The sequence below is a fragment of the Rhineura floridana genome, chromosome 16 (genome assembly GCF_030035675.1).
Source record: "Rhineura floridana isolate rRhiFlo1 chromosome 16, rRhiFlo1.hap2, whole genome shotgun sequence".
Lineage (NCBI taxonomy): Eukaryota > Metazoa > Chordata > Lepidosauria > Squamata > Rhineuridae > Rhineura > Rhineura floridana.
Genome location: NC_084495.1, coordinates 20,383,284 through 20,403,509, shown reverse-complemented (window position 1 = coordinate 20,403,509; position 20,226 = coordinate 20,383,284). Strand labels below are relative to the sequence as shown.

General features: G+C 52.0%; 1 protein-coding gene across 7 annotated transcripts in view; it reads right to left on the bottom strand.

Moving 5' to 3' along the window:
* BCORL1 (BCL6 corepressor like 1) overlaps nt 1-19,995 on the bottom strand; it is a 33,779-nt gene extending 13,784 nt beyond the window's left edge. Inside the window, exons 1-5 of one of the 7 annotated variants that reach the window (XM_061598519.1) lie at nt 19,896-19,995; nt 8,631-8,755; nt 5,634-5,724; nt 2,401-4,809; nt 228-369 (exon numbers count right to left, since the gene is read on the bottom strand). In XM_061598519.1, coding sequence (XP_061454503.1) covers nt 228-369; nt 2,401-4,809; nt 5,634-5,724; nt 8,631-8,716 — 2,728 coding nt within the window. In that variant the 5' untranslated portion in view covers nt 8,717-8,755; nt 19,896-19,995. The other 6 variants (XM_061598520.1, XM_061598517.1, XM_061598516.1 and 3 more) reach the window with 6 other exon arrangements.
* Nucleotides 19,996-20,226: the final 231 nt, after the last annotated feature.

The window sequence follows — 20,226 nt, the reverse complement described above, 5'->3', positions numbered from 1 at the left end:
TATATATACACTATAGTTACAACCCTGTCCTGTTAAGGCTGCTTGCTCTCCAAAAGCAGGACCCCTTCTTCTGTTCCCAACCCATCCTTGAAGAGGCTGGCCAAGTCGGGCCACGCTCAGCTAAGAGAGATCCATGCTGATTACAGGGACGGTGTAAGATATTCTTCCACGAATGTAGGACATTCTTAGGAAAAGCAATCACCATGGCCCAGGTTGGGCTCCCGTACCTTCTTCGCAGCTGTGCCCACGATGCCCTGGGGATGGCTTCCGGCACTTGCGCTTGGCACGGAGGCTGCCACGTTCCTTCGTGGAGCCCAACCGGCTCTCTCGTTTGCTGATCTCGTGGAGGTCACCGTGATGTTTCCTCCACTATGGATACAGAAGAAACATGTCAGTGGTGGACAAGTGTGTGAGTACTTAAGTCAAGTTTCTTTAAGTTTTCTTTGTTTATAGCCTGCATCTCCAATACGACCATGTCCCATGGGCTGTTTGCAATTAAAAGGAATTTTCAGAAGTACAACGCAATACAGAATAAAACACTAGAACAAACTGAAATATCAGAAAGACGCAGCAAATTAAAAAAAATTCAGGGACACACAGACTGACATTACTAACCCCAACTGCTTTACAGGTAAAAGAAAAAAGTAAACAGTCTGGGAAAATAAAGAGCTCTTTCTCTGGTGATGACATGATATCAAAGCAGGCACAATGCATCTTTCCCAGAGGAAGCATTTACAAAAGATGGGAGCACCGCTCAAAAGGTCCCTCCCTGCCCTACTCGCCATCCACCTAATCTTTGAAGGACAAGGCACCCCCAAAAAAGCTTCAAATGTGAACCTCAGATAGCAGGCAGACTGGTACATAGGGGTGTAGTTGTCTGGGTTGCGGGTGGGTCATAGACGCATTAGTTTTTTGGAGCCGGGTACCAACCATGTCCATTTGTATGAGCCAATCATCACGACAGGGGAGTGTGAGAAGAGTCCTTGTCCTTTCGTGCAAAGAGTGAAAGGAGGCGAGTCAGCCACCGAGAAGATTCTTCTCAGTAGCTAACACACAGCCTCCCCTTGCATGCTGACTGGCTCCTAGGGACGTCTGTTGTAGTGGAGTGTGGACTTGCAAGAGGACAGAGACAGCAAGGGAGACAAGGGAAAATGGGGAAGGGGCGTGGCTTGGAGGGTGTGTAGCATGACTGTCGTGAAGCGACCTTGCCCTTCTTAATTTACCACTTACACTACTGCTGGTACAGAGGAAGGTGGTTCCACGGATATCTGGAATCCAAGCCATGTAAGGCCTTAAAATGGTCAGCACCAGCAATTTTGAACTGAACTTTGAAATGAACCAGAAGCCAGGCTTTGGCTTCTTAACAGCAGTGTCTCAGTCAAGCAGCTGCTGGTACCAGAAGGCACAGACAGGGCAATTAAAACAGCTCACAGAAGCAAACCCTCAGCCCTGGACCGTATGATACACAGTGCCTCTGAGCCGTAACCACACCGCTAGGTAAACCGTAGCCACCTGGGAACCAAGGAAGGCTGTGCTGCCATCCAAAGCTAAAGCCTGCCAGGTCTCAAAAGGAGAGTTTCAGTACCTTCCCATCTATAAAATCGGAGCACAAGAAAATCTGCCTCATAGGATCATAATAATAGACAGGTTTGTAATCTCTTACTGGAAGTTACTTTTGATGTCGTATACTCTCTCTAGCTATACAAGTAATGTCAAATCTAGGGAAGAGCCAAAGGCATTGGAATGGTCAGAGAGAACTAGAAATCCTTCCAAGGCCACCTTGGGACTCACTTGTTGGCTCCACCCCTAAATACTCCAGTGTTACACAGAGGTTCAGCTTGGCTACAGTTTTTAAAACCCAGAGATAATGTGACATCAGAGGCAACTCATTAAAGAGTTATTCCCCCTGAATCTGTTTTGTCATTTAGCTAATAAACACAGATACAGGAGAAACAAGAAACTGAATCTAAAAAACAAGAACAGTCAACCAGGACATTAATGTTAACAATTGACACTTATCGTAACAGCCTTCTTGTGTAAGCACCTCTCACAAAAAAAGTTTCATGAGGCAACTTAAGATACATAGTGTTATCACAAAGAAATTCCCAGTTCTGCCAGAAGTCTAGACAAGATTCTCTCTTGCCCACAGTATCAGAAGCACATTTGAAGGAACAGCGGCAGCATTCCACCAACATCTTTCAGTCCTGGCTTGTCATTTTTCCTGTCCTCAGACCTGACTGCCTTTTAGGTGTTCCTCCAAACTGCAGCGCTCAACAAGAGGCTAGTCCTCACTGAGGGCTCCCCAACACTCAGCCCAGTCTCAACTGCTTCTCCCTCTTGAAGCTGCTCTGCCAAACTCTGAGTCCATGCACTGCTTTCACATTGGGCTGCGTCACTCACCTTGCGGGTATGCAGGTTCTGGCTGTTTGACTTGCAGGGAGCCCCAGACTCCTCGCTGCTTCGGCACTTTGGCTTCTTGTGGGCCAGCCGGTCTGGACCATCACACCGCCGTTTGGACTTGCAGGGGAAGCCCCCTTCCACTTTGATGTGGAGCACATCCTTGAGCTTGGCTTTCGGAGGGTTTCTCACGGCTGCCCCAGCGCGCAGGCATGCGGCAGAGGCAAAGGGCATCTCTGGTTCCACCCGTTCCTTCTTCACTCGGCTGAGATCCACCTGGGGCACACTGTGGGGAGGGACTTCTGCTGCCGGCTGGTTCCGAGACGTGCTACACCTCCGATCCTTGCACTGACTCTCCGCAAGGGGCACCGGCTCCGAGGACATCCGCACGCTCGGCTGGCTTGCCAAGGGTAGGCCATGGGATAGATAGGCAGCAAAGACTTGATTTTTAGGCTTGGCGTCTCCGGGACGCTTGTGGCTGCAGCTGTCCAGGGGAGCTTCAGGCTGTGGGGCAGCCTCTACTACCGAGTCAGCCTCTAGCCTGTCAGAGCCGTACTTAGGGACGAGCCCCTCAGAGCCCCTTGTATCTGGGAGGTTGGTCTGAAGAGCTGGTGAGACACACAAAGGGCTAGCCGTGTTCGGCAAGGCTGCCTTGCAACCCTTGCCCTGGGAGGGGGCTTCTGGGGCCTTCTGGGCCACTGTGGCGGACTCTGTCGGCTGCACACCAGGGAACGTGGCCAGCTCGCCTGTGCCGGCTGGCTTGAATAGGCCAACTTGATTCGGGGAAAGCTGTCCGGCTGCCGAGATACCAACAGAAAGCAGGGGACCCTGGTGATAGGGCGACCACCCCACAGGCAGAAGCTGAGGGCTGGCGGGCTTTCCGTTGACTGAGCATCGAGGGTAAACGCTTCCCTGGCCAGGGTTCCAAAGAGTCAGCTCCTTGGATGGGCGCAACTGGGCCCCCGGGATGCCTCGGCTGTGAAGGAGCTGCCTTGCAGGGGGGTCTGGCTGCCTCTCTGCGCCGCCTTTCTTCCCGGAAGGCGGCCCGCCACTGCGGGGCTCTCCCTGGTCAACGATGGAAATGAGCTCCTGCTTGGGAAGATGGCAGGAGTCCCTGCTGAAGCCAACCCCAGAATCCTTGCCCAGCAACACGGAAGCCGGTACCGGGTTAGCCACCCCGACGTAGGTGCCCGGGATGGTGCTGATGAGGGCAGTCGAGTTTTTCACCCAAGAGCCCTGCTCCCCATTGCGCAGGAACTCCGGGAAGATGACGAAGGGCGAGGCAGCGCCCGGGTTGCCCATGGCTTGAGCCACCCGCTGGCTCTTGGAGAAAACAGTGGTGAGCAGAGCTTTGCCACTGGTGTGCACTGGGGTCAGTACGGGCATGGGAGGCGTCTTCCGCTGGCTCGGAGGAGGCAGCTTCTGTCGATTGGATTTGGAGGAGAGGTCAAGGGGCATCTCGCTGCATTCCGAGGAGGTGGCCATCTCACGCTCCAGCTGGGGGGGAGACTTCAGCGGGGAGATGGAGGCCAGGACGCCCGTGGCAAGTTGTTCGGGGGCTGCTGGGGCCCTGGCGAGCATGCTGGTGGCACCGGGCAGGGGGACGGCACTGGCACCCGGCACCACCAAGGCAGGCGTGCTTGGAGGGAGGTCTGAGCCATCAGCAGGAGCGGAGGGACCAGTGGCCGTAGGGGTGCCGCTCTCTCCTGGCGGAGGAGGGCAGTTTGGCTGGTTTGCCTCCACAGGTGCTGTTTTGGGATCCGCGGGCAAAGGCCTGGCCACAGAGAAGGCATACGGGTACGAGTGGAGCTCAGAGGGGGCAAGCAGGCCAGGCAGGCCAGGATCCTGCTGGAAGGGGGGTAAGACGGGCAGGGCAAGGGTGGGCGGGACCCCAAGCGGGCTTGAAAGGGGTGGAAGATAAACCAGGGGCTGGCTGGGGGCTAGGACTGCTCCAGGTGGGAAGGAGAGGGCCATTTTTTGCATAGCAGGGGCCTGAGAAGTGGAGAAACAGACGCTTTTCAAGGTGAAGGTGGCCGGGGTAGAGGTCAAAGTGCTGCAGCTGGTTGTGGCGGCAGTACTGACGGTCAGGGTTGTGCTAGCTGATGGAGTGCTCTTCTCCTTCCCTGTATGCTCCTCCTCCAGAGCCTTTGGGCAAGCAGGGGAAACCTCTGCCGCCGCCTCCTTAGCAGAGGGCCACACACAGTCTGGGCCGCTGCCACCACTCTCCAGCTTTGTGGCTCTGGCCTCTCTACCTTCTCCTGGGTTGGCATCGCCGCCCTTCAACGCTTTCTCAGCACACTCTGGCTCACACGGCTGCTCCTTAAGTTTAGGCCCAATCTCCTCCTCCACAATGCCCTCTGCCTCAAACCCTTGGGCACCGCTGCCGCTGCTCGAGACTGCCGTGAGCTCCACCTGCAACAATGGGAGGAAGGCAATTAGTCTTAACAACATTCTGTATTTGCACACTGTTTCAAGCGTGCGTTATTCTCAGGAATCATACGGTAGGTCAGAAATCAGTATTATTCTCCCTGTGTTGCAGATTGGGAGCCAACACTGAGTGGCTTGTCTAAGGTGAGCTAGTAAGATCATGGCAGACGCAAGGTTTGAACTGAGGACCACCTGGTTCACAGCTTCCGTTTTTTTAACCACTATGCAACACGAATTCATGGGAAACAACATAAAAATCCTTTTCTGGCTGGATCAGATCAAGCCCCCCCCCGTTTGTCCCCAATATCTGTTATTCAGAGATACAGAGCCTCTGTTTGTGGAAGTTCCATTTAGCTATCATGGCTAAGAAAACAGGAACGTGTTTTTGTGCCAGGTGAGACTACTACTGGTCCATCTAGCCCAGTAATGTCTTCTCTAACTGGCAGTGGCTCTCCAGGGTCTCAGGCAAGGGTCCTCTGAAGAAAAGGCAACCTGATTCTTTTAAGGGAGAATGCTGGGGATTATACCTGAGACTATTTACATGCAAAGCAGTTGCTCTAGCAGTCAGTGGCTAATCAACAGACGTCACCTTCTTCTCTATGAATGCATTTTGAAAAAGTCACCCAAATCCACAGCTAACACTACATCTCACGGCAGCAAACGATGTGAAGTTAATAACTACACATCAGTTTGGAATGAGGTTCCTGTAGATGTACCGGCAACCTAGCCAGACAGTTTGTCATCAAGGCTCTCCATATCTCAGCGAGTCAAAACATTCACCCACCACCATCGCTGCTCCCTGCCCTCACCTTGGAAAAGCTGCTGCCAACACGGAAGTCGGGGGAGCCCAGATGCTGGGAGTTGCTGGTGTTAGATTCTTCATCAGAAAGCGGGGCTCTCCTGTTGCAGAAAGGAATTGGGGGGGGGACAGTGAAAACATTCTCCTAAGCCTGCAAGATCCAAAGCATCCTCCACCCCATTGCCCAATGGCCTTTGAATGTCCCTTGCGAGAGAATGCATTATGCCAGGGACAAGAGAAAAGCCTTTGCCACCAGATGCAGTTGATAGGTCATACACTGCACAAGTTGGCTTTCCTTCAGTACAAGGCCTGTACTACTCATCTGCACTATTTAAAGCCGTATTATACGACTCTGAACAGTCATCGCTTTCCCCAAAGAGTCCTAGGAACTGTAGTTTGTTACGGGTGCTGAACATTGTTAGGAGACCCCATTCCCCTCACAGAGCTACAGTGCCCAGAGTAGCTTAAGAGCCAATCCTTCTTCCCAGGGAACTCTGGTAGCACTGTGAGAGATATAGGGGTTTCCTGAGAACTCTCAGCACCCTTAACAAAACTAGGGTTCCCAGGATTCTTTGGGAGAAGCTATGGTATAATACTGTTTTAAATGTATAGTGCAAATCGGGTCTTAGAGAAATTCATACTCTAGCACAGTACTCTTCAACCTTGAGTCCCCAGATGTTGCTGGACTACGACTCCCATAATCCCCAGCCAATTTAGCCAATGGTCAAGGGATGATGGGAGTTGTAGCCCAGCAACTTCTGGAGACCCAAGGTTGAAGAATACTGCCGGGAAAAGGGACAGATAGCACCTCACATTCCCCTTTTATTTCTCTCACTTCAAACGGCAGCACCCACTCCTAAATCCAGGGTTACTCTTTGGGACCAGGGATACAGCTTCTCAAACTGTACCCCCAAGAATACTGGAAGCAGAGTGGGAAGTAGCAGGTCAGATTACGGCCAAAGGTGAAGCAGGGTAAAGAAGAGGCCCAGAATTACCTAGATGCAGGGCTGGATTATCCATTAGGCTTAGTAGGCTGAAGCCTAGGGGCCCGGAGCTCTTGGGGGCCTGTGGGGCACTGGCCCGAGGGCCCCTGGAGCTACAGGGGCCCCTCTGCTCTCCTTCCGCGATCTGCGGAAGCATCCGCGGACCGCCATCCTCCCGCTTTACCTACCTTTCTGTTGTTTTTTGCGACGCACAGATTTGCCATCAATAAAGATGGCGGCCGAGGTTTCCTTAAGGGGCTGAAGCCTCTGCCGCCATGTTGGCGATGGCATGCATGCGTACTACACGTGCGTGTTACTGCCATCAACAAAGATGGTGGCAGAGGCCGCCATCTTGATTGATGGCAAGCCTGCGCATGCCGCAAAAAAACAACGGAAAGGTAGGTGAAGCATGGGGATAGGGCCCCCCAAACACCAATCAGCCTAGGGGCCCTCCTCAGCTTAATCCAGCCCTGCCTAAGATGATGACAGAAAGATTTCCACCCCCACCAACATTTTCCTCAGATCCCTCATCATCTCTTCCCAGATCTCCAGACGCTTCTCCACAGCCTCTTTCACATCTCAGCCACTGAGAAAACCATTCCTTCATCTGAAGCATCAAGCACTGAACATTATCCACTGAACACTAACTGCCCTGGCCTTAGTCCCCTTTTCTGTTTTGAGCGGCGAGTGGAAAGCCTGACCAAAGCCTGACCAAAAAAAAGTATCTTTCTTTCTCTCCATCCAACATTTCTTTTTATGGGGGGGGGGGCAGAACAGCTTTATCTCTTCAAAGACATTAGTGATGGTGCCACGAGGCAATTTGAGACTCTGGGCAACTATTTTACTGGGGGGCTTTAGGTGGTCACGTGTATTACTTCAGTTCAAAATGTGACAAGGCAGCTTCTCTACACTGGGGACCCCTCCTATTTGTTTTGCTGGGCGGGTCCCTGGACATCTGCCCCAAAGCCCTATCCTGACAGCACGGCTGCATACAGTGGACTTAGAGAGGCGACTGTCACCTCCTAGGACTGATTCGGGGCCCTTTGCCCCAGTTGGGAATGCAAGGGTTATTACAAGTGAAACATCGTGATCTCTCACTAATTCAAAAGGTCCAGCAAACTTCCAGCACCTCAAACGTTTCAGATTTCAGTTTAAAAACTGCCATGTTAATATTAAGTACTACTAGGCCAAATTCATCCTTTAAACCAAAACTGTCCCCATTATTGTTATATTGTTATTGTTATTATTAACGTGCCACTTAATGCCAAAATAGACTCGACACAGTGTAGTGAGGCAGTCAAGAGTGTCTGACTCGAAAAGGAGCAATCCAGGTTCAAGTCCCCATTCATTTGTGAGGCTCACTGGGTGACTTTGGGCTGGTCACTCTCATTCCAAGTAGTCTACTGTACAGAGGATAAGCAACAGGAGAGAAGGCCCATGACTCCTCAGAGGAAGTGGGGATAAAACTGTCAGTATCTTTAAACAAAGACATCCACATATATCGAAAGATATTGTTAAAATCATTAAGAGAGATCATTAAAATCTCTCAGATGTACTGGCTGGGGCTGATGGGAGTTGTAGTTCAAAACACCTGAAAGGTACCAGAATGGCAAAGGCTACTTTAGATAAGAGCAAGGTTAGCCAACATGGTGCCCTCCAGATGTTGCTGGACTATAATCCCCAACATCTTTGAACATTGGTTACTTTCTATAAATAATTCGTCTGAAGCAAAGGGAAGGGCAGAAGGAATCGTCTTTAACAAACTGGAGAACATCCTTTTCCCAATGTCCATCTCAGCTCTAAATGGCAGGGGGGAGGAACCTTTGGCCCTCCAGATGTTGCTGAACTACAACTCCCATGAGCCCCAGCAACCACGGCCAATGGCCAGGGATGGTGAGAGTTGCAGCTCAGCGGCACCTGGAGGGCCAAAGGTTCTCCACACCTGCTATAAGAAATGCAACCACCTCACATGCCCATTGCCGAAACTCTCCCCTCCTGGCCTGTGGAGGCCACACGCACCTCACCTCTCTTCGCCGAGGCCGCACATGCGAATCCGCTCAGTGCCAGTCCAGTTGTGCACCCCGCTGTAGAGAGGAGCTGCAGAGATCATGACAGCCACTCAATGCCAGCTAGACTCAGGGGCTCCCGCCTGTAAAAGCCAAAACAAAAAGCATTAGGGCCAGATTCCACAGCGGCTGTTTTTGGCTTCCGAGGGGCAGTTCAGACAGACAGGGAACAAATAGGGAAAAGGCAGTGGGGTGGGGGGTGTCAAAGATTGCCCCCTGGGGTCCTTTGTCCTCAGCAACCCCAAGGGGGTGTCTTTGCTTCCAAAAACAGTCCCAATTCCCTGGGCCACTGCTTCCCAGGCAAACACTCACTTTCCCAGGCTTAGTTTATCTTTGACAGGAGGAGGTCCAGCCACATCCACCCCTGGCTAAGGTGGGATTCTGCCATACACAAATGTCAGGCTGGAAGCAAAGGTATCCACAAGGGGAAGGGACTAAAATACTGAATGGGGTGGGTGCACGAGAGCAGGCTCATTTCCTTACAGAAAATAAGCATCATGCCTGTGCATTTTGCCTTATATCTCAGGATCTGTAAGTGCTAGAAACCTACTCTGCCCCTACACACACAGACACCCATGGTTAGAGGTAAAGCAGAGCACTGCAGGAACGCAAATGCAAAAAGGACAGCCAAACCCTTCAGTTCAAAGTGTCTGGATCTCAAAGTGCCTAGGCAGGCCCCAGAGATCTACAACAGCATACAGATGGAAAATCCTCAGCCTGAACTCTGTTCAGGAAAGGAGTAGTCTTCTCTTCCCACAGAAGTGTTGTAAGGTAGCCAGACAGGAAAGCAGCTCTTAGGACAGCTATGCAAGACATGAGCTGTCAAATTTCCACAGTCTGAGACTGCTTCAGGAAGACCTTATAGGCATTCCGAGCAAACCAAAGAGAAGAGTACTATGACTTCTCATAAAGACCAGTTAGCACAAAACACAACAATGGAAAGAAATTCAAAGAGAAGCTGCCTGGTGTAGTGGTTAGAGTTTCAGACTAGGGAGACCCAGGTTCAAATCCCCACTCACCCATGAACCTTGGGCCAGTCACCATCTCTTAATTTAACCTACCTAACAGGATTGTTGTGAGGATAAAAAGGGAGGGGGAAACATGTATGCCCCCTTGAGCTTCTTGAAGGAAAGGTGGAGTATAAATCCAGTAAATAAAACAAAACAAGGAGAGGCAAGAGAAAGAGGTAAGCGTGAACCTCCACACACACACTGTGTGAGCCATCGGGAAGTTATAAGGTTATCATAGGGCTTGCATGGGGGGGTTAATGTAAACATGCAAAGGAAAATACTGTACGATTCAGGCAAGCTCACGGAGGAACACCTGGGGGATCCAAGGAGAGGAAGTCAGCAGAGCCTGGTACAAAATGGGAGGATGCTGCTGGAGGAGAAGCAGAGCACAGACAGAACAGGATCTCCGTGGACCAAAAGAAAAGATGCCAAAAGCAGAGACTGAGGCTGCACGAGCAGCCGCACATATGCCGAATGCGCAAGGAAGGATGGGGGTCAACGGCAGAGGCACGGAGGCCTCTCTCGAAGGATGCAGCCACAGAAACTGACATTGTTGAGTGCATTCTTTTTTTTTTCTTCTCGGGAGGATGTGGGACGTGAGCCAGACTGAACCATTCCCAGGGAAGAGAGAAAAGGGGAGAGCAGGAATCCCTCCCAACCAGGGGAACAAAATCTAGGGATTCAAAATGGGGGGGGGAGAGAAAGAAACACAGTACCCCCCCAATCTAGGCAGTAGGAGAACATGTTCCCAAGGAACTACTAGGAGTTTCCTTCTGGGCAGGCAGTGGAGGGAGGAGGAGGAGGCACCAAGCGCACAGAGAATTCCACAAAGGAATTTGCAGAAGTGCCCTCGACCAAGCTCACTGAAAGGCCATCCTGATGGCAGCTGCCCCTCTCCCAGCTTCGGAAGCTGTAACACAGAATCAGGAGCGCAGGGGAAGGGCCTTGAGAAGCAGCAACTACTCTCACCCTCCCCCCCCCTGACCCCAGTGGGAATCTAGTCATGTACACCTCTGGGGTCCCATAATGTCACTTTACATGTCCTGGTCGGAGATTAGCGTGACCCAACACTCTCTCTGACAGTCTACAGGCCCCCCCGAAGGGACATGTGGATGGTACCCTAGCCAGAGAAGACTGGGGGAGGGAGGGAGGGAGAGGCGGCAGAATCCAGGCCTTCAGAGCTGAGCTCTGCACCCCTGTTTTGCAGACAAATTTAAGGGAGGAGCTTCAAGACACTTTCCTGACCCCCTCCCCAGGGGATAATTGTGCATCGGCCCTTCCATTATTTTGTACATTTCAGACCTCCCATTAAAACAAAGCAGAAGCGTGAGGACCTCAGCTAGAATGGATAAATGTTTACTCGGTTCCCTTGCTTTCAGCCTAATTGACTTTGGACAGAATGGGCTGAGGGTGCTGTAATTTGTAAGGGACCCCAAATTTAGTGCACCCTAGCGATGGGCGTTCTTCGCTTGGGTGTTGCATGTACAACTGGTGAGAAAGGGGGAGAGCTGCCCCCCCTTCTCCTTTTCTCTCCATTCCCCCCACCCTTTTCCAGAAGCCTGTTCCAGTTGCCAGAGATAATACTGCTCTTAGCTGAACGGAACCCAAGCAGCAGCGCCCGCTGTCTCCCTGTCCCGTTTCATCGCAGCTATTCAAACCGCAATCCACTCAACTGCATCAGAAAGATCATCATTTGGGAGTGCTGCATTTGGTTCGGGACACCAAAATTCAGTGGGCCTGTTGGAAGAATTGGGAGGGATTCGGATCTCTTATCCAGAGGATCAATTCAAAACATGATCATATATGGCATTTAAAGCTTTTGTGGGGATAACCGAGGCAAGTCACGGAGTGGCTGCAGCTCAGTTATAGAGCACATGCTTTGTACGCAGAAGGTCCCAGCTTCCATCCCTGGCATCTCCAAGCAGGACTGGGAAAGCCTGGAGAGCAGCTGCCTGTCAGTAAATGGCCTGACTCTGTATAATTTATGTATCAGTCATTCTTGTGCTGCGTCCTTCTTCCCAAAAGGGAGCACATTTAATATAGCATTATAAAAACTGTCAATCACCGTCATAAAACAATACCAGATACATCTTCCGATAAGGCCCTTACGCCCCTTTATTTCCCCACACATACACACCCCCTGCAAAGGCCTGGACAAATAAATGAGTTTTTAAATTTTGCGCTAACATGATCAAAGTGGTGGACAATCCAATGACACTGGGGAGGAGTTGTATAAACAAGGGAGTGGGGCTGCTAGTGAGAACATGCAAGGCAGCCTCCCAGGTTCTCATGTCCTGATTCAAAGGCAACAGAGGAAAAGCAAGTCAAAACCTAATGGACAGGAGGTGTGGATAGGATTGCTGCAGAGAGGGGCAACTGTGCCCACCTCCTTCCTTAAGTTCAGGAAAGGTGCAAAAGGTGATTCGTGCTGGAACTGAAATGGACTAAATCTCAAGGAAAAGTCTGAAGTAACACCTTGACCATCCCTCTGAACAGGTGGAAAGGGAATGGCTGAAAGTGACCAAAGGACTTCTCCACATTTTTGCCCTCTTATAACTAATTAATCCCCCCCGCTTGCAGGCTGTCGCATTAGAATTAAGGATCACGTGCTACACATTTTGTGTACGTACATGTGTTGCACCTCATCAGTGAAGTCACGGCCACTATCCACTATACTCGCTCATACAACCACATTCCAGACAGCACTCTAAATAGCAATCCCTCGCCCAGCTGAGCAAAGAATTTCAAATTTCTCAACAACAATATGTTTCCATCAGAGGTGGGGGGGTTGGAGGGGAGAAAATGCAATAGGCTTTCACAACAGAAACACTTCCTCATGGGAAAATGCCCAGATCATGTGCAAAAAAATGACCAATAATAGCACATTTTTGGGGCTACAAAGTAAACATGTGAAAAGGAATTCTAACCCTGGATGGAATTCAGGGGGTCATCTTCCAAAACAGTCTCAGTGTGGGATCAGCCCGTGAAGTGTGGTTGCTCCAAGTGCAAACCAGGATCTGAAAAACATGGGTTTGAGTTCCTGCTCAGCTGTGAAGCTCACTAGGGGACCCTGGCTCAGTTCACACAACCTAACCTACCTCACAAGTCTGTTGTAATATAAACTTGGATAATCCTCATGTACAGTGCACTTAATCCTTCCAGTGAGGGCAGGATACGAATAAGATCACTTATAATAATAAATAACCTCCTACCCTTAGACAAGATCTCCTAGATACCATCCAAAAAGTAAGAGCAGTTATCCTATTGCATAACTACTCTGCAAAGTTCTTAAATCATGTTTGGTCTGTATCTGTTAAGGAGCTTCACTGGAAAGCTGGGGGAATGACAAAATTTGGATTCTAGTGTATAATAATCCAAAATAGGATGCACAGGGTTACACAGTTTTGTAAATGCTTGTGCTTGGAAATGTTAAATGTTTTCCAAAGTCTGGATTCAAACCCATTAATTCTTGCTCTGTCCTCAGCAGAAAGGATGTGCAATAGCCCTGACTTTGCATACATCTGTTTTCTGCCCCCTGGACTGAACATATCTTTCTCCCTGGATACCATGAACTGGATTCTCTGCTGAGGGGTCCAGACAGACTCTGAAGGATGCAAACAGGTGGCAGGGACTGAGAACACTTGTAGCTGGAGCTGGGGGAAGTCTCTGGATAGAGGAGTTCAGCATCAGTCCTAGCAAAGGGAAAAGGGGAAAACTGGGTATTCTTGCCTAAGATGCCCTGAAGGCAGGGCATAGAAATTCCAGCAGAAAAGTGTAAAATCACTTGTTGGTATGAATATACCCTTTGACTGCCGCTTAACCAACTAGTTCAATTTATTGTCCCCCTAGGGCAGCCTTTCCCAACTAGTGGGCCACCAGATGTTGTTGGCCCACAACTCCCATCAGCCTCAGCCAGCATTGCCAATGGTCAGGAAAGATGGGAATTGTGGTCCAACAATATCTGGTAGCCCACTAGTTGGGAAAGGCTGCCCTAGGTCTACCTTCACCTGAAGCCCCCACCAAACAATCAAACACTTTTTTCTAAAGCAAGACAGCACAACCTTTTCCAACCACAAAACAACACTGTCGGACATCCCCAGCCAATGGCTTGTTCCCCCCTAGGACTACACACATTCTCCTGTGACATAGCAGGAAAAGCACATGAATCTACAGCTTTCCTGCTGGGCCTGGAAGGTACTGTAGTCTTCCTTTTCAAACTCATTCGCACCATTTCCATGCAGGCTGTTCAAAGTTCAGATTAACTGATTCAGAAAACTATCATTCTTGCTAGACCAAATTGCTGGTTGGCATGGGTGGCAACGGGCAGGACAGGAATACTACTACTACTAATAATAATAATACAAGTTTGCACTTTAAAGCACTTAAAATATTTTATTAAAATTATATCCCGCCCTTCCTCTTCAGAGGGTTATTTCAGTAACTCTTACAACAATCCTGTAAGGTAGGTCAATATCATTATTTGGGGTGGCAGTGGGGAGACAAGCAGAGACAGTGGTTGCCTAAGGGCACCTAGTTCAGGAAGAACAAAGTTTGAACTGGGGATTTCCTCATTCATGGCTCTGCCTCAAAGTCATTAAATTAAACTAGCCTCAGAAAAGAGACTATTAAGGATGGACAAATCTGCCTGTCCCGTTTCACTTTTGCTGGACTTGTTCCCTTCTATTTTGTGAGGATTTTTTGGAAAGAATGTATGAAAAGTTCATGTTTAAACTGTATGCATTAATACATGCATTTCCCAAAAATGTGTATTTATCAATGCTTTTGAACATGCTTTTCTGTAAAATATGCTTTTTATAAATACAGTAGGGCCCTGCTCATACAGCGGGTTAGGTTCCAGACCCCTGCTGTAAAGCGAAAACCGCTGTAAAGCGGATCCCATTGACTTACATTGACCAAAATGGTGCCCGGCGGCAAAAAAACACCATAAAAGCGGAACAAGTGCTGTAAAGTGGGGCCTTTCTACAATTCACAACTGCTGTATTAGCGGAACGCTGTAAAGCGGGGCCCTACTGTAATGTATTTTTGTGTGCACTTTTTAGACACTAAAACTGCACAGCAAAATCCAAAAAAATGTGTAATCCAATTAGGAGTTGTGCTCTGATCTACAAGCAACTCTGGGACTGTTGAATTAAATCTGTCTGTTTCAAGAAGCAGACTGATCAAATTCCTGCTCCATCCCTAGACACTATAGAGGGGGAGCCTGTGGCCCTCCAGATGTTGCTGGGCTCCAGCTCCTATCAGCCCCAGCCAGAGTGGCCACTGATGATGGAAGTTGTAGTCCAGCAACTTGGAAGCCACAGGCTCTCCATCCCGTCTGGATACAGTTTTAGATGCTCTCAACATTTTTACTGAAATTCAGGCCAAAACCACTAAATATATAGATATGAAAAATGAAAAAAATGAAATGGACTGCCTTCAAGTCGATTCCAACTTATGGGTGACCCTATGAATAGGGTTTTCATGGTAAGCTGTATTCAGATAGATATAATGTAAGGCCTTCAAACACTATTCAAACACATACAAATAAATAAATTTCAGTGGCCATAGCTGGTTCTGAACAGATCAAGAAAGTTAGTGGCTGGGACAGCTTTAAGAGCTTCAGTGGCTACCACAAAAACTCAACATTGACATCTCTGTTCATGGTGCTTGCGGAGGCAAAGGCCAAAAGGAAATTAGCTCCGTCAACAGTTAAAGGCCAGATGGATTAACCACATTTCTTACAGCCCCTGAGTTTTCAAGTCTGCTCTCAGGATGAAGAAAGAGCTTTATTCCCAACCTGCAATCTCTTTAAGTTACCCTGTGACGGACACACAGTACATAAACAAATAGGCTCCCAAACCAAATTCCATATATGGCAACAGTATATTTAAAAAATACTTACCAGCCCCCTGCCCTACTCAAATCTACAGCACCCACAATGTTGGAGATAAATTCAGCTACCAAGAGTTCCCAAAATGTTAGGAATGAGGAAAAGGCAAAGTAGCTTTATTTACTTAAGCTGTCTCTTACACCGATTCAGGAAACTGCATATTGAGAACGTAAGTGAAGCAAGGACTCATTGCTGGCAACCTGCAATTGAAACACAATACCTCTGAGTATAGGCAGAGTACCTCTTTCTCACCTCAAAGTGAGAGAACACACTCCCCTTCTCTACTCATCTAGGTTGAAGGAACAAAGTTTCTAGGTCAGGGGAAGCAACTCCTAGAGACTTAAAGCCAAACTCCCCTCTTCATTTGAAAACAACTACGGTACCCAGTGAAGGCCTTATCACGCTAGCGTCAGCAACCATTTCCAACCAGCTTGAGTAGAAGGCATGTATTCGGACCACAGGCCTCGCAGTGGAAGTCCCCGCTAAAACCCAGCTCCTCCTTCTCCTCCCTCACTAACAAGGCAAGTATGTATATAATGACTGCCAAGACAATCTTTGCCTATACACCTGCTCATTCCCCTTTCAAGCATATGCAACCAGGACAATACACTCCCAAGCGTGCAAAGCCAGTAACCCATCTCCGCTGAAGCCAGGCGCTCGCAAACTTTCCAATGGTCTCCAGGTAAAGCCTGCTCCCTTTGCTCTTTTGCTTGCTGCAGCCTGGCAAGGAAGCCTCACTGTGGAAACCTATCGCAGCTGCAGATTAACATCACATTTTTAAAAACACAAGGCAGCCTACTAAGGCTGGGAAAAGATCCTTTTGAAGAAAAAAAGCATGTGCGCGTGCACACACACACACACACACACGTGCATGCCTCTCTGCCCAAAGCCAGGGATTGTCCAGGCGATGACGCGATGCCTGCAGCACATTCTCCCCCCCCCCATTCTCCCCCCCCCACCGGCCTTCATCCCTATTTCAGCTTCAAAAAACGTCCCATCCCTTCACTCTCCCCTGCTGCCACCGCCAGGCTCCGATTTTCTTGGCAAGCTGAAAACTACACGACAGTAAACCAGTAAACACGCACAAGGCTAGCTCCCAGGGCTGCCATTTGTGGGGCCAACCTGGAGGCAGGGAGACGATTACAACCAACGGGGTGCGTGTGTGCTAATAGATTACCATGTACCTGGACAGGGCAAAGCAACCTGGAATGTCATGCAGAGCCAACTCTGCACCACCCATCACCACACACCTTATGCTTTGCAAGCATTCTCAAGCCCCCCTCCCCAAAATATTTGCTTTGCTTTGCTATGCAAAGACGGAAACATCGGATTTTAAAGGGCAGGCCTTTAAAAAAGCCTGCCAGTTAAAAGAGTGCAAAGCTGCCAATCAATACCTTTCCCCTCCCAAACCGAGCAAAAGTTATCCCCCTCTCTCTGAAAACAGGCTTCTTCCCCCCCCCTCCCCCGCAGGCAAGGTCTCTGCCGAGGCTCAGAGGAATCAACCTCCGGGAGGATGGGGAATCTCCGTTCCTCCTCCAGCAGCCCATCTCGATCTCCCGGCCGTCTAACATTTCTGGCGATTCCATCAACCTTCGCTCTTCGTCGCGCTGTGCCGCCTTTCTCCCCTCCTTTATCCCCGCGCACCACGATCTAGGCTACCCGTCCCTTCGGGACCGTCACGGGCATCGCCCTTGCCTCTTGTTGGAGGGAAGGGGTAGGGGAAAGAAAGAGGGAGGCGGCGGCGGAAAACAGCAACCCAAGACGCCTGGAAGGAAGCAGACGGGAGGGACCAAGACTGTGCCTTGGCCAGTCACAAGTGTGTGCTTTTTTCAGGTCCCTTCCATCGACGGATTGACCCACGACGCATGCACGCAGTAGGTGGGTGGCCGCTGAAGAACACCCCCCCCCAGGAAAACAAGAATTTAGACGGGGTGCTAGCGTAGGTCGGGCTGCCCACGCCGAAAGAGCCACCAGTCCCTCGACATTCAGAGTCCCCGCAAGCCACCCTTTCGTCTCCGAAGGGCGCAGCGAAGAGGTGTCGACCCCCTCCGTCCGCCCCGTCGATAGAAAGAGACAGGGAAGAGAGAGCGGGGTGATAGAATTAGAGGGGGGGCTAAGCCCACATACCCTTCTGGGAAGAAGAGAAAGTGAATCTTCTTCTCCCTGCTGCCCTGAAATGAGGCTCCCTCCCCCGCCGTCGGGGATCTCCGCGGGCGAGAGCAGAAGCGGCCCTGCTGTCACCATCCTGTCCTGGACGGGACCTTACCGCGAAGGAAGGAAAGGGGGGGGTGAGAGGAAGAGAGAAAAAAGGGCCGCGGTCCAAGGCCCGCTCCCTGTTTCTATGGAAACCTCTCACACGCCGCCACCCCTTTCCCTCCCCGATGGCGACGGAGGCGGCGGGGGGGGGGAAGAGAGGGGGGGAGAAGAAGCGGGCCCGGGAAAGGAAAGCGCTGGGGAGCGTTCACACGCACCTGCTCTCGGGGCGGACCCCCGCCGGGGGACAAGAAAGAGCGGCCGAGCCCGAGGGAAGCCACCCAAGCCGAGCCGGAGGAGTACAAGGGCCGGTCAGCGGGGCTCGCCGAGCAGGAGCGCAGCGCAAGGAGCGGCGGCGGCGGCGGCGGCAGCCCTGGCAGCGGCAGCCCGAGTGTGAGGACGAGAGCGAGCCGCCGCCGACTGCTACTTGCTGCGGGGCCTGCCGGGAAGTGTAGTCCGGCCACCGGCCGCCCCCACACCCACCCCAAGCCGGGCCCTGCCCTGCGGACTACGGCTCCCAGGCTGCACCGCGACAAGCCCTGCCCGTGTGGGAGGGGGGGTTGCTCTGAGCCAGCCGAGTCCGGAGAGGGAAAGAAGGGAGGTGGGGGGGGAATGAGAGGGGGAGGGGCTTTGCGCCCTGCCCGAGGAGGGTGAGGGGCTGGGCGAGGGCGGGGGGCGAGGGCGGGGACCGTCCTCCACCCGAGGGGAGGGAGAGATAAGAAGGGGGGAGGAGGAGGAGGAGGAGGCGGCAGCTGCTATTGCTGTGCTTTTGCTCTTCTTCCCTCTTCCCCCCCCTCGGGGTTACCTATTCACACGCACAGAACCAAGTCCTGGGGGAGGCTGGGCACTGGGCATTCAATCCAAAAATATGCCCTATTAGCTTTCCACACCGATGAGGTCACGGGACTGGAGCGACAAAAGAGGAGGGATCGGGGTACATCAAACCTTCGGGGGGGGTGGGAGGTTAGATTGCCGGGGGGGGGTAAAGAATCTACGGTTTTGGTTCCTCAAGGAGGGGCTGGGGAGAAAGGCAGGAAACCCGCGTGGCATAAAAGGAAGGGGAGAGGAAACCCAGAGTGCGCACGGAGTCCAGAAGGGTCAAGCGGCGGATCAGCCGAAGGCTCCGCGGCGCCTAGACTGGCGAGCGCGCATCTATGCGCAGCAGGGCGAGAAAGGCAAAGCCCGGAGCGGTGCAGTCCGGTACCTGCACCGACGGAGGGAGCCTGCAAGCGACTTGGGATGGACATGGCACGCGGATAGGAAGAAACGGGGGTACCTGAAGCAGCCCGAGCCCCCGAAGAGCTGCTGCGCGTGTTTCATGTTCCGCACCTGCGTTGGGTGGGCGCCCCCTCGGGGCCGTGGCGCCGCGCCGCGTCCCTTTTTCTCTCTGCCTTCGGCTCGCTCGCTCTCTCCCTGGGCGGCGCAAGCCGTGATCAGCACCGGCGCGCCCCGGGGAGCGGCTGGCCTGCCTACCTCCTTCCGTCGCCTGCTCGGCTCCTCTCGGGGATGCGGCCGGAGGGAGGCGCCCCAGCTCGGCCGGAGGATCGGCTGTTGGGTTTGATCCCCCCCCCCGCCGGCCGGCAGCGTCCGTCGTCTGCCTGCTTGGCGGCCACGCTCTCCTCCACCACCGACCGTCCGGGCTTGCAGAGCCTGCTCTAGAAGTTGCTCAAGCCTCGAAGGCCGCGATCGCCGGCCAGGCCCGCCGCGAGTCCCACCTCGCGGCGACAGCACAAGCAAAGAGCCCCCGCCAAGCTGCGCCGCGCCGCCCTGCTCAGTCCGGCCCCCCTGTGGGCCGTCTCGGCGACGACCGAGCCCGTCTCCTCTTCCCCTGGGCCCGTCTTCCTCACCATTGCCCAAGGCCCTCCCCTCTGCTCGGCCGGGACCCTCCTCTCTCACCCCCGTGCCTTCCCACCCCTTCCCACTCGCGCAGTTTTGCCCCCTACCCTAACCCAACGCCCTCCCCTACCAGGCTCGCAGTTCATCTAGGACGAGTAGTGTTCAACCCGCTTCCCCTCTAGTCCCCCCGCCCTGGCAGCCCCACGCGTCTTACACACGCGTGTGCACGCACACCTCTTCCTCCCAGGGTACGGTCGGAGCACCTCCGCTGCCCCAAGCTTTAAACCAGCTCCTCTTCGGATGGACTCAGCGCCTTGCACCGTCTGCCCTAGCCCTTCGTCCTGCCTTTTATATTCCCCCTTAGGGCGAAGAGTCCTTTCTTCCACCATCGGGCTGGCAGGCAGGCAGGCAGGCAGGCAAGACTTTCCCACCGACAACAACTATACGATCTGGGGCTATTAAAACTGTGCGGCGCGGCAGTATGCCAGTGCAGACTTACTCTCGAGTAGGCTTCCTGAAGCCCCCCCCCCGAATTCTTTAGGCGGGAATTCTTCCAGAGGATCCT